Source organism: Petaurus breviceps, unplaced genomic scaffold (assembly GCF_028583685.1).
Source record: "Petaurus breviceps papuanus isolate PSGF00001 unplaced genomic scaffold, PetGlider_PUasm1.0 90849, whole genome shotgun sequence".
In the NCBI taxonomy this organism is placed as follows: domain Eukaryota; kingdom Metazoa; phylum Chordata; class Mammalia; order Diprotodontia; family Petauridae; genus Petaurus; species Petaurus breviceps.
In genome coordinates, this window is record NW_027187361.1 from 24,638,709 (window position 1) to 24,652,356 (window position 13,648).

Sequence of the window (13,648 nt, forward strand, 5' to 3'; positions counted from 1 at the left end):
AGGAAAAATATTGATTAATCCTCTGGTAGGGAAAAAGATGCTGTTAGAAATGAAACCCATGTATTAGCAGTTACACTTTATTAATGGGTTTTAATGCAGCTAGTGCAATCATATTGGAGATTTTCATTCAAATTGCCACCATACACACTTGCCAGAATTGTGGATTAACCCCCTTAAAAGCTTCACTTTTGCTCGGGATTTAGTTAATTAGGCAGGGTTTTTGTAGGAGATCACATCCATTGACCATTTCTGGTGGCCTCAGGGGAAAGAGGGCTGACAAAGTTATTCCTAGTGGCCCAAAAAGGAGAATTTCTAATATTGTTTTATAGTTTCCAAGGCCAGGATACAGGGACAATTGGCAACCTGACTGATGCTGTATGTAAATGATACTCAATATTAGATGAAAATTTCCTTTTATCATTTAAATAAGCGATTTCCATGACACAAAATCCCCAACGATGACCTGCATGTTCCAATTTTCACCCAGATATTTGGTGTTGTGTAAATATCCCGAGGGCCTGGACAAACCTAGGATAACACACCTCTTTTTTCTTCACCTGGTGTTGACAAATGACTGGTTCATAACTGACCTGACCATACAAAGGGGCCCCTCTTAGTCCATTGGAAATTATTTTTACCTTTATAAGAAGAAAGATTTTTCTTTTTCTAAGCTTAGGACAGACCCAATCCCTATGCTGGTACATCTTACCCTCAGACCAATCCCCTGCAGCAGACTTTCAGACACATTATACCCTCAGAAGGAAAAAAAGTATGTGTGTCCGATTGTTCTCATTCAGTCTCATAGCATTAAAGGGTATATAAGAGAGAAAGATCAGAAGAAGTTCTCGTTACTCAATTAGCGTGAAAATAGTGCCCATTTCTAGACTAGGCTCAGCAGTGACTACTTAAGACTTTACTACAAATGTCTGAAGCAAGATTTTCAGTGATTTATTTTTTTATTTGTGGGGAGGTGGTGGGAAACAGTAACTTGAGGAAGATCTTCCCTCTTTTCAGCAAGATGATCTCCTATTTCCCGAGGCCAAACAATGGAAAAGAAGTAAGGGTCACAGGAGGGTGGAGGCTACGTCACCAGCGTTACTTAGCAGCCCTGATGCACCTGGCAGGGAGAGCACACACTCTTGTTTGCTAATGAGCGCTCTGCACACGGCCAGCACCAGGGGAGCCACAAAGGTGAGGTGTTCCCATCTCCTCCACACACCGGCCAGAGGGAAAACTCTGCTTCCCTCCTCCCCAGTCCCAAAGGCAGTCGCCCTCCACAGTCTCTAGCTTTCTGAGCTGAGGCTGGGAATCTTTCTCAAAAGGTTATCAGGAGGGAATACGGTTGTTCCATCTTGTGATTCCCACAGGTTTGAGTATGGGAGTTTGCAGATGGACCGAAGAGTCTTTGAGTGCTGCTGCCATAGTAACGGCGTTAATGCCTCCTGAGCACTTAGGAACTTGGGATCTCAAAGTACATGAACAACCTTTGATTCTTGTGTTGTCTCACTGAGGTAGGTGATGTTGTGAATCTTATTTACCAAGGAAGAAACTGAGGCATGGAGAAGCAGCTTTGCTCAAAGTCACATACAGCAGGGCAGGGGGAGGGATGGGATTAAGAGGCCACACTCCCTCCACTTACTCGGTGCCCCGCCACGATTTGACACTGTTCTACTGAAAAGTCAAGATGGTCAATCTGTGCCTTCTACAGTATTGCATAGGGGGAAAGAAGAAAAAGGAACAATGCAGGTCATAGATAAGGGCATTTTGATCTGAGCTGACTACTCCAGAAATTGCAAGGGATTATTAAATAGTATGCAAATTGCTGAAGAGTTAATATTTATATTTCACTACACAAATATGCCTCTGTGTTTGTGAAGACTTTGGTGATGCTACAACAGTTTCTCTAACTAAAGATGGGAGGGGGTTATGCATAGGATTATTGCAATCATAACTTACAGAGCCGTGCCCTGGCTTTGTAGTAATTTGTATACTGCTGGGGCAAGATGACAAAAGGGATACAGAGAGAATTCCTTTAAAAGCTCAGTTCTCTTTAGCAACAGTGAATAAAACACAATCCAGGAAGATATTCTCCAGAGACACATCTCTGTATATAAATATTTTTCCTGTTTTTTCCTAGTTTGCTTAGTTTTAAGTATCCAGAACCACCATTCCCAATTCCAAGGGAAAACATCTTTTACCTTATGGAAAATTGAAAAAAAAAATTAACGATCATTGATGTAGAGATGGAAGGGACCTTAGAATCAACCATTAGTGTTCAACCCTCTAATTTTACAAATGAGAAAACTGATGCACAGAGAAGTTGTATGTAACTTGTTTAGGGTCACACGGTAAGGACTAATAAGGAAACTAAACAACTTAAATTTTCTACCAAGATCTACAAAATTTCCAAAGTTTAGAACCATCTCCAGAAACAAAAATGATTTTTTTTCCACATAAAGTAAATAGGCTGTTATTTAGTTTTTTAGATCTCATCAATATTTACTGACACTTAAACGCTGCAGCTGGGCCCAGTTCTCACTAATAATTACTGTCTTGCATTCACTCCTCAGATCAATGCATTCTTAAATTGGCTGTAAGAGGTAAATTGTCAACTTAATACATGGGGATTTAATCCCTTGATTCCCATTAGTGTGAGTGAGAGCTGTGATGGTAAATCCCTCTGCATCCCATCAACAGTGTACCCCTTCCACCCCCCAGAAGACTTATGGTACCAATTAATTATAAAGATGAACCATGGCCACATGCAATTAGTTAGAGAAGGTAATTTTTCTAATTTTCCTTATGTCAAACAAATAAGTGAAGTCTGTCTGAAAGCAGATTATTTCAGGATGGACAAAGGGAAAACGAATCAAAAGCCAAAATGATTAGCAGAACAATTAGTTAGATTTAAAAGCTATTTTTTTTCTTAGAAATGGGCACATGAGAAAATAGAAGAACTGACCCCAAATTTAAAATTCAGTTTTATTTATTATTGGTTTTCACTTTTCTTTTTACGTTTTGTGAATCTCCACTGGTTCCAAGTTTCAGTTAAAATGGAAGCACTGCAAAACAAAAAGCGATTCTGTTGGAGTTTAGCCCTCAGTCAAGGTTAACCCAAGGTGGGAAAGACCATTGTTCAAAGGATACATTAGCTCCAAAGGATACCTCCTCATTGGAAGATCTCTAATGTAAGGAATGCAAAGTATTCTCTCCCTCCTCTTTTGGAGAATGACCCAGTCCTTCATGGTCCGTGTGCCAAAGGTGCTGAACCAATCTGACTAGATGGATATAACCTCTCAAAGTCACCCACTGCTACTTTTTGGCCAGATGTTTGTGAACAGCTCAAAGAAGTATGGCAGGATGACAAGTGAAAGGCTTGAAATACCTTCATTGAAAGGAACAAAGGTTGAAAGAGAGGGTTCTGAAAGAAGAGACTGAAGATTTAATTTCTTTTTTAAAAAAGTTTTTTTTCCTACATAGGAGGTTCCAATACTTGCACTTTCTTGAATTAAAAGTTCACATTAAGTTTTTTTTTTTAAAGGCTAGCAAAGGTTATTTGTACAACAGTGCCAGCAGTTGGAAAATGGCATCCTGCAAGTCAAGTCATTTGCTCCTTCAGCTTAAGATGAGCCGAGACACCCCATTTCGGCACGAACACAAGATAACTATCTAAAAAGTACTTCAGGGATAAATAAATCTGTGTCAGACTGAAAAATACATGTGTAAACATGCATTTTTGAGGCCTTTTGTTTCTTTTGGACAGTTCTCTGGTGAATTGGGTGTGTGTGTGTGTGTGTGTGTGTGTGTGTGTGTGTGTGTGTGTGTGTGTGTGTGTGTGTGTGAGTATGTATAGAGGGCCTGGAGGAGGCTGTGGAGGGGCAGCATAAAGAAGGAACAGTAGAATTCATGAAAAGAATATATATCTTTGCATCAAGAATTAGGCTTATTATGCTAATTATCTAGTGGGTATTCAATAAAAATATGCATAAAAAGGATGTTTTATGAATGAAAGATATTGGTTTGAAAAACATTTTGATTTTGAATTTTTCTTATAAAAATTTATGGAATTCAGTTGACATTCTTTACTTACAGTTCAACTTCTCCCATTTTACAGCATAAATCACTTAATGCAACATCTGCAACCTCAGAAAGGCAGACATGTTTATAAATTCCAATTTCATGAAGATTAAAAAAAACACAGATAAATCACAAGAATAATTCTGTACATGCATTAAGGCTGGTGACTCCTAAAGTCTTTTGGGTATCTAGAAACAGATAAACCACAATGTTAACTGGGTGTGCAGAGTGTCTACTTCCTTAGGAAAAAAAAATTCTGCTTTTTTTGTGTAATATAGATTTTTTTTTAACAGTAGCTCTGGAAAAACTGTGAAAACTGTGGAAAAATGTTATTTAAAAATATACATGTATTCATGTGTATATATACTTCATATCTATTATACATAAATACTACTGCACAGTTTCAAAGATGTGATATTAAGTAATGATCAGCTGCACTAATTAGTTCTGTAACAATTACTGCACTTCCAAGGTGAAATGAACATCCAATGACATGTACTCAATATTGAGGCACTAGTAATATCCTTCAGACTGACTACGTTTTTATGGTTTAGCTGTATTGTATACATATATTTAAATGTATTCATTTACACAAACTGTATATTATGTATGGAGTGCCAGAAATGTACACATCGTGATGCAATGCATATATAATTGTTATAAATATGATAACTGATTTTTAGTGCAGAAAGTTTCCTCGTATTGCATTTCATGTGCTTAAATATGGTAAACAATTTGAAAGCACTTCAACTTATTTTTATTCCATCTCCTTCATCGTGTGGGGCTGAGTTCCTATCTACAATATTAAGAAGTATGTGTTTTAACCAAATCTCTCTCTTTGCATAATTCTGCACACGAGTCTGATTTGTGAAGGCATATCTCATCAAAATATTTCATAAGGAATGTGTAACAAATGCCAGATTTTGGCTTGGGATAGATTTGGATTACTCCCATTTGAAGGTAATTCTGTCATTGTGATTAAGGACAAACTCCAATTAAAGTTGTCGAGGGCTTGACCTCAATCAAGCCCATATTTGGTTCCTGAGAACAGAATTTGTCTTCAAAATTAAAAAGTGGTCAAATGCAAAGATATATAGAAAATTAAAAGAATGAAAAAGGATAGGATAGGAATGACTTTTACAAACAGCAATCAAGAGAAGACCATTCACTAAAATTTTCTTTTGTCACAGTTCTTCTGTTTCCAAATGAAACAGATGACATTGCCTCACCATTTGGAGCACAGGAAACAAACACCTGCCATATAATTATCTACTTTAATCATCACCAAAATGACCCACTGTTAAAGCCTTGTTTGAAATAATGATTGCCAAGTCACCAACCAAAATGTTGTCAACATAAGCAGTCTAAGTATACTTCCTTATTTAATTCAGTTTCATGATTGGATTGGGAGTTTACCAGAAACAAAACAAAAACAAAACGTACATAACTTAAAAAGACTCAGCAGAGATATTTCTGATGCAAGCTAAGTTACAGCATCATAGGAAAGTATTCAGTCATCCTGAATTGCAAAGCATCTGTATGGAACAAACTGTATGTGAGAGGTCTAACCTTTCTTCAGAGTTCATAAGAATAAAAAAAAAATTGTGTGACTCTAAATTCTACATATGCAACTCAAGTTTCCAGAAGAGAACAGAACTGCAGAGACATGCCAATTACTGGTTAGAGGTACCTATAAAGAAAACCTATGCAGCACACAAGGTGAAATGAATATTGAAAAAATAATATACTGAGTTAATATAACCCAAACACCCTGAGACAAAAGCCCAAGAAAAGTTTGGTAAGGCCCTCACTTACTGAGGCATAAACTTCCAAGTTAACTTCAAAATCATCACCAAGATAACTCTAGCATTCATACAACTTGAAACCAGTAAACAGAGCTAAGGGATTTTGGTGGACTTGACTTTCCAACTAAATATCAGGCTGAAAAATGGGAAACATGCCACAATTAAATGAATGAGAACATCAGTACCTAGACTGGACATACGTCAGCATCTCTTTTAAATCCCTTTGAGTTGTACTGCCTTGAAACAGTTTAAGCAACATACTGTATCACATCCCTTCTTGAGGGTGTGCAATGGCGGTATCAGCAGGATGCGTCATACAGATATAAAACACACACGTATGTGTATGTGTATGTATATGTGTGCACACACACAGAGTCCGGACATGTTAGGCTTTGGAAGGATATGGCTATTTTTTATGACCCAAAGGTAATTTTTTCTGGGACATATTTTCTCAACTCCAAAGCTCAAATGAGAAGTGACAAAATCTGATTAAGGCTATATTTCCAATGAAAACTGAAAACAATAAAAGATGTCAAAAGAGTGAACATAAAGTTAATAACAAAGAGAAATGCACTGATGGCAAAGGGCAGTACGCATATGACTTACTACAGAGGATACAAATAGGCATCGATTGCTGTTGACCCAAATAAAACTGTAGTTTTTGTTGCAGGATTAATACCATCCCTCAGCCCTCTCCTCAATAAAAGGCAGCTCGTCAACAGTGACTGGAAATGTTTCCCAAATCAAGAAATATTAAAGCCTTGCACTAGTAGATTATGCAAGAAGAGTGAGAGGATTATATGGAATTATTACAGTAAATGGTTCTTAGCACGATAAGCAGCAAACCCAGACTTTTGGTAAGGAGACAGTCTAGGTTATGTCTCGATTTGGCCTACATTTGCAAGAAAGCTATCATGGAAAAGACATTTAAAATTTCTGGCAGTTAGATAAGACATTGCTCCATATGGCCATTACACGAGAGACAGAGAATTGGAAATGTGTGTATATGTGTGTCGGATGTCACCTGTGTAAGTGAATTCTGCTTTTCACATGCAAAGCCTTGCTACATGTTTTTAATATCCATTCAGGTCCCAAGCCATCGGATATTTTCTTTTGTTCATTTTAGTGTCATAACTACCACTCTGATGGGGGAAGGGGAAAGAGAAGGAAGAGGCAGATAACTAGGAAAAACCTCCTTTGCTTACTGCTGTGTTTTTTAGGTGATAATAAGGCTGAATGATAGATGCAGTGATATTAGAAAACAGCAATAGTTTTAAGGTAACATGAAATCCACTGAAACTTCCTGCACAAAAAATAACATATTCAACTCCATTTTTCAATTACTCATCAACTCACACCAACCTGCAAGTAGAGGGGAGACAGTATATTCAGACTGAAAAAAAGATCAATAATGTATGTTCTAGGAGCATCTAAACTGGCAGTCAAGCTTTCAATGTGCTTTATTGCACTTGATTAACTAACCCATGAGATTTTGGCTTAATTTTCTAAGAATCCAAGGTATAATGTTGAAATAGAAAGCAAATGGTGTGTGTGTGTGTGTGTGTGTGTGTGTGTGTGTGTATGTATGTATGCGTCATTTTCTCTAATCAGACACCTGATTACTTCTGCCTATCCTAAGGTTATGGAGACTACAGGAGGAGATGAATTCTGAAGAGCTGCATATATTTTACAAATATACACAGACAACTTCAGACACACCCACACTTACAAACACACACACCCCCACACCCACACACACACCCCCTAGAAAAATATTGTTCGATGCTGAAGAAATATTCACCTTCATTTGGATAAATGCTGTGACTGAGAATTTCGGTAGCACAGTGTCCAGAACAATTGAACAGTCCACGGGAGATTATTACACAGTCCGGCTAAACGGCACACAATCACTATGATGAGTGAGCGCTATTTCGCAGCCAATGCAGTCCTTGCTGGGAGTACTGAACTAGGTGTTCCATACTGCTATGCAGGGTGACAGGCCCCATCAGCAAATCCAGATCATTAAAGAACTCTAGGGAACAGAAATAGTCATTATTAAAAGGCAATCCTGTCACATCTGTGAATGAAATCACATTGAGTTACGTGGAAAAAATATCCCTCATGGCTTCTATGTTCATCAGGAATTCTGTCCCATTCATGTTACTACCACAAATATCAGGGAAGGAAAAAAAGGACAGAAAGGTGGGATAGAAGAGGAGAGAAAAAAGGGAAAAGGAAAACAGAGAAGACAAAAGGATCACCCATCAGCAGATGATCTAGAAGGCACACAGATCATGATACAGGGCATTTCTGGATCAAACTAAACGAGACTCTCCAGCATTCTCATCTCTCCATCTGTGACCTCCCTGGCACAGGGTCGCTCTGTTCTTCTGAACACACGGTCTAAGGGAGCAGTAACGCTTCTCATAACTTTGTGTCTTTGCATTGGTACTGTGTTTCTAATGGGCACCCGGTCACCCAGGCAGCTTCTGAGAGGAAAGGAAAGGACCGTGGAGGCAGCAGAATAACCCCAGCTGATGCACCGATGGGAGACAGCAGGAAGAGGTGGGGCTGCCTTCACCCTTGGACTCATGGTTGGGGGAAGACGGCTTCGAGCTCTGCTCAGCTTCCCAGGCTGTTGAGACAGCACCGGAGGGTAGATTTTTATCCTCTCTGCCTCAGTGTGCCACTGATGACACCTTCTGGTACTGGGTATTTCTTTGTGCTTCCTAGTGAATATTCATAGACTGATGTCTTGTTCCTTAAGCTTCTCTTTCCTAACCCAGGAAAACACCCTGTGCAATAAGAATAACTTTTAAAAACAACAGAAACAACTTTAGGCCCTTATTTAGAAAAAAAAAAAGGTTTGGCACTTATAAAATTCCAGAATTGTAAGGGATCTAAGAGGGCATCTAGCCCAATCCATTAACTGAACAGATATCCCCCCTTCCACGCCCTTGACAAGTAGCCATCCAGCTACTACCTGACTTCCACTTTTAAGGAATTCACGAATTACTGAGGCAGCTCATTTGACTTTTGGACAACTCTTAATTGTCAGGAAGTTCTTCCTTCTATTAAGCCCCAAAAAGTTTTGTATCTGCAATTTTTATGCAGATGCTACTTTGGGAATGAGCAAAACAAGACTAATAACCCTTCTTCCACAGGACAATCCTTCAAATATGCCACAGAAGCTATGCTAAGCCCCAAGTCTTTGTTCCTCTGATTAATCTCTGGATGATGTGAGCTTCCAATTTCCAAACTTTCTCCTACTTTGGACAGTTTATTAATGGCTTTCCTAAAATGTGGAACTTAACAGCTGACAACAGTTAGAAGGCAGCGAGGCCGTAACCTCACTTTGTTCTGTTTATTGCAGCCCAAATAGTACATTAACTTTTTTAGCTAGCATGTCAAGCCTGATGCTGTATCATTTACTAGAAACACTAATACCAGTAAGGCAAAGCCAGACTTTGTGCAGGTAAGAAAAAACACCCTAACGATGCTGTCGTAATCATCAGCTCTCCTGATACACCAGGTTTCCTTCAGTCCCTTAAGCAAGGTACTTAGGTGGCACAAGTATTTGGTTTGGAGTCCAGAAGCCCCTATTTCTACTCCCTAGATAGTGACTATCTGTGTTACCCTGGACAAGTTACTTCACCTCTCTCTACCTCAGTTTCCTCATCTGTAAAATGAGGATAATAGCATCTCCCAGGGCGGTTGTAAAGATCAAATGATTTGACATGGACAGCCCTTTGCAAACCTTAAAGTGCTATATACATGCTAGTTGCTATTACTGTCATCATTACTATTCCAAGGAGTGGTGATTGTTGGATCTCCCACAGGGCACCCAATGCAAGAAAGAGATCAGAGCACCCTCATGGGGAAAAAGGGATGAGGTCTAAAGTACAAACATAACTCACAGGCCAGGATGAATCAGGATCTGGAATTCTTGGGTACACAAATCCAAAGTCAGAGAGAGGACCTAAAGTCAGGTAGGTCTGCACAGAGAAGCCGCAGCAACCCTGGGCACAAGAGCAACTGCTACCCTTTGCTTTTTTATGTCTCTGATGATGTCTTACCTCCTTCTTTCTGTTATGCTGGGCTGGATGCTGCATCTCCTCCCCACTCCCAATGCGCCTGTGAAGCAGTGGGAAGGACATCAGCCTTGCCCTGAAGCATCTTGCTGGCCGCTGAGCCCATGGAATGGTGGGACAGTGTAGCCAGGGGCCACTCTGGTTGTAAGGTCTACTGTGCCAGCCTCTGACTCCCTCAGGTAGTTATTAAAGACAGAGAATGTAGTGTGTGTGTGAGGAGTTCCAGGGAAACCTGAAGATGTAAATCACAGTTTGCAAAGAAGAATGTGTTTTTGAATGAATGAAGGACAGAAGGCATGGACCAAATTACTGTCACAAAAAAATCTGTGGTGGGAAATAGAGCTATGTAGTCATTCTATAGGAGGTGTTATCCAAGACACTGTTCACAGCTCTGTTATCCACGTCAGACCAAGGAATGGTGTCATGGAAAGGTGACTCTTTAACCTGAAAGCACACAACAGTACAATCCAGAACTGACTGACACAGTGAGGTGCGAGGGAAGGCTGTGGAACTTGACGATTTCTTTCAGGAAAAGGTTGGTAGCCTCAGTTATAATGGGATGGTCACTTTTGGGGAGAAATTAAGCTACACTGGCCAAAATGGGATTGTGTTTCTTAGGTGGGGGCTAGGCCTATAACAAAATCCAGTGTTACCATCACCCCTGGACAGAAGAGAGTTAGCAGGGCTCACAACAAATCTACCAACCTGCCCCCCCCCGCCAATTCCTTCCATTGAAGTCACTGGCCAGAGCACCTGTTTGACAAAACTAGATACACCTGAAGGTGATTCATCAGAGTCATTTACGTCAAAGACGACTGTGTATAAGATATAGAACAGGGACTAATAGCTTCGTGATAAATCACTGCGGCCGAGGCGGAATCCTGCTTAATAAGAGGATACATATGTGACCAGAAGTATAGAAATACATCTGAGATTGACCTTCATTCAGCCGTAGGACATTTAGGACAGAATATAAGCAACCAGTCCCTGAGCCTAGTGCTGCCTGATCTGCTCAGATAGCCTTCGCTAAGGCCGAATGGCTAAAGAGTTAGAAGACTGTGGGAGGGCCTGACTCTCTTGGTACCCAAATTCTGTTTTCTGTAAAAGCATGTCTGCCTGTATATTGTGATGGCCAGGAATGGAGGTGATGGTGAAAATGAATTAACTACAAATAGTGCCCAATAGATTGCCCAAACGTCCCAAAGATATTTTGCACCCTCATGGTGTTGGTGGGATAATGGGATGCTCCGTGTCCTCAAGGCGGTGCTTCCCTGCCATATATGATGGGGCTTTAACTGTGAGCTGCTCCTCCTACACTTAACAGTTTGCGTCTTTACCTGTCAAACTGGCAGGGATTAGTGTGAACAGAGTTGGGGCACACAGGGCAAGAGGACCTGCGAAGGAACAGCTCTCGCAATGACACTGGATGCACGATCACAGGTCTTAGATGCCTTCCTTGTTCCATGTCCACTAGCCCACCAGAAAGTCACGGGGTGCTTCAGCCAGTTCTAGGGCGGTGCAAGGGTATTGCTGGGGTCAGTCTGAACCTAAGCCAGTTACTCAATTTTCAGTGTGCACATTTACCTCAGAACTCAGCAAATAGCTACAAATCCAGACTTGATTTGTTGTTTTGTTAATTGTCTAGATTTAAGGAAGCAATTGATAAAATATTAATAATGCAGTGCTTGAGCACTGTCTGCTACGGGCAGTTTGTGCTACACAGGATGCTGCCTAGGACAATCACTCGGCTCGGGGTGAAACCTCTTCCCTCCCCTCCTCCCCCAATCCAGTCAAAGAAATACAGGGGCCAAAGCATCACTGGAAATCCAAGACAAAGCTGGGCCATGAATCAAGGTTCTTGGAAATGCCAGTTCTAGGAGCTGAGAGGGAACCAGGAAGGCAAGAACGAGAAATGGAATTTCAAGTTCAGAGGGTTTCTAGGAAGAGCAGGAGACATTTCCAGAAGTGTCTGATACAAAACACTCCTCTGAGCTTTGTCATTGAAATGGAAGTGTCCCCTATTCTTACGCCTTCCATGTACGGGGTATACAACAGCTTGAGGATCAGGACCCCTCCTTACTCTGCTGCTGCAGCCATAAAGCTATGGGGACAGAATGCCGTTGAGAAGCTGACTTTTCTCCTTTGCTGTGGAAGAACCTTGTCACTTCTGAATTGATTTTCTTCACTCAGTGCTTAACAAGTAAGGTGCTTGCCACATTTATTTTATTTTTATATTTTAGCGGGTTTGCAGATGGGGGCAGGGGGGCAGAAAAGGAGGAAAATGGAGGTAGGAACTGACTCTTTTCTTAGGTCACAACCAGAATGTCCCTTTAATCTCAAATCAAAGCACTCTGCCCAATGGTGCTGAGCAACGTGGGGATTAAAAATGCACACAGATATAGACATGCATGCATACAGGACATATAATCTGAAAATGCCTATGGGTCTGACATTCATCCTATGTCACAAATACTATAAATGCTCTGTTTCTCTGACATTCCTTGAATTCTCCATCACATCTCTGAGAAACAGGTACGTAGACAATACTGGATTACATTGTCTGTCACAGTGAGTCAGGGTGGAGTAGAATTCTCTCCTGACTACAGGCCCTGTGACAACATAACAGCAACAATAACTAAACAACCAGCATTTATGTTGCTTTAGGGTTTTTTACAAAGCACTTTACAGATATCACCTCATTTGATCCTCACACCCACCCTGGGAGGTAGATGCCATTCTTATTTCCACTTTAAAGTTAAGAAAACTGAGGCAGAGGTTAAGTGACTTGTACAGGGTCATAAAGCTGTTAACTTACTGAGGCTGGATTTGAACTCAGGTCTTCTTTAATCCAGGCCAAGAGCTCTCTCCCCCGTACCACCTAGCTGCCAACATCACCAGGTCACTATGCTGTTTCTGCTTAGTCATACTATAGAAGGTGCTACCTGCTGGTGGCAAACAGGTCACCTTGGTGAACTACGCATGGCTTTGGCTGGGTGTCTTGTAAGGACACTGATGAACTGGAGCATCCACAGCAGAGTGACCAGGATGCTATGAGGGTCTAGAACCCACAACACTTGGGAAAGAACTGAAGGAGCTGGAGATACTGAACCTAGAGAAAAGAAGACACAGAGGAGGCTGGGATAGTTTTAAGTATTTAAAGGGCTGTCTATGTGGAAGAGAGGTTGGCCACAGCTACACCCAAGCGCAGCCCCAGAGGGCAGAATGAGGAAGCATGATGGGCTAACGGCACGAGTTAGGGATTGTCCTGCCACTGGAAATGCTTAAATGGAGACTGCCGGTGGAGGCTGCCTCATGGCAGAATTCTTAGTCCCTTTCACTGTTAAAATTCTAAGAATTTCCTCACCTCTGGCTCCAACTTCACCTCCTGTCGTTCACATCTCCTGTGTGAATCCCTTCTCTAGTCAGGAACCATGGTAACTCACTATTTATCAAGAATTTTAAAAAGATTTTCAAGTTTGTATCTCATCTCACAATGTTGTCCCACCTGTACGGGGCTCCCTGGCCCTTCTTTCTTGATCCTTCAAGGCCCAGTTCATGAAACTAGAAAGCCACACATGATCCCACCAGCCCCAGTTCTCGTCTGAACCCACAGAGAGCTTATTGTCTGGGACATTCTTCACTTGGTAGTGAACGTGCCACATTCTGCTTATGTTG

General features: G+C 40.9%; 1 protein-coding gene across 1 annotated transcript in view; it reads right to left on the minus strand.

The window, feature by feature from the left end:
• Positions 1-695: 695 nt before the first annotated feature.
• AFF3 (ALF transcription elongation factor 3) overlaps positions 696-13,648 on the minus strand; it is a 689,351-nt gene continuing 676,398 nt past the window's right edge. The window contains exon 21 of the mRNA XM_069073008.1: positions 696-7,914. Within this exon, the coding sequence (XP_068929109.1) occupies positions 7,793-7,914 (122 nt within the window). The 3' untranslated portion in view covers positions 696-7,792. The remainder of the gene's footprint in view (positions 7,915-13,648) is intronic.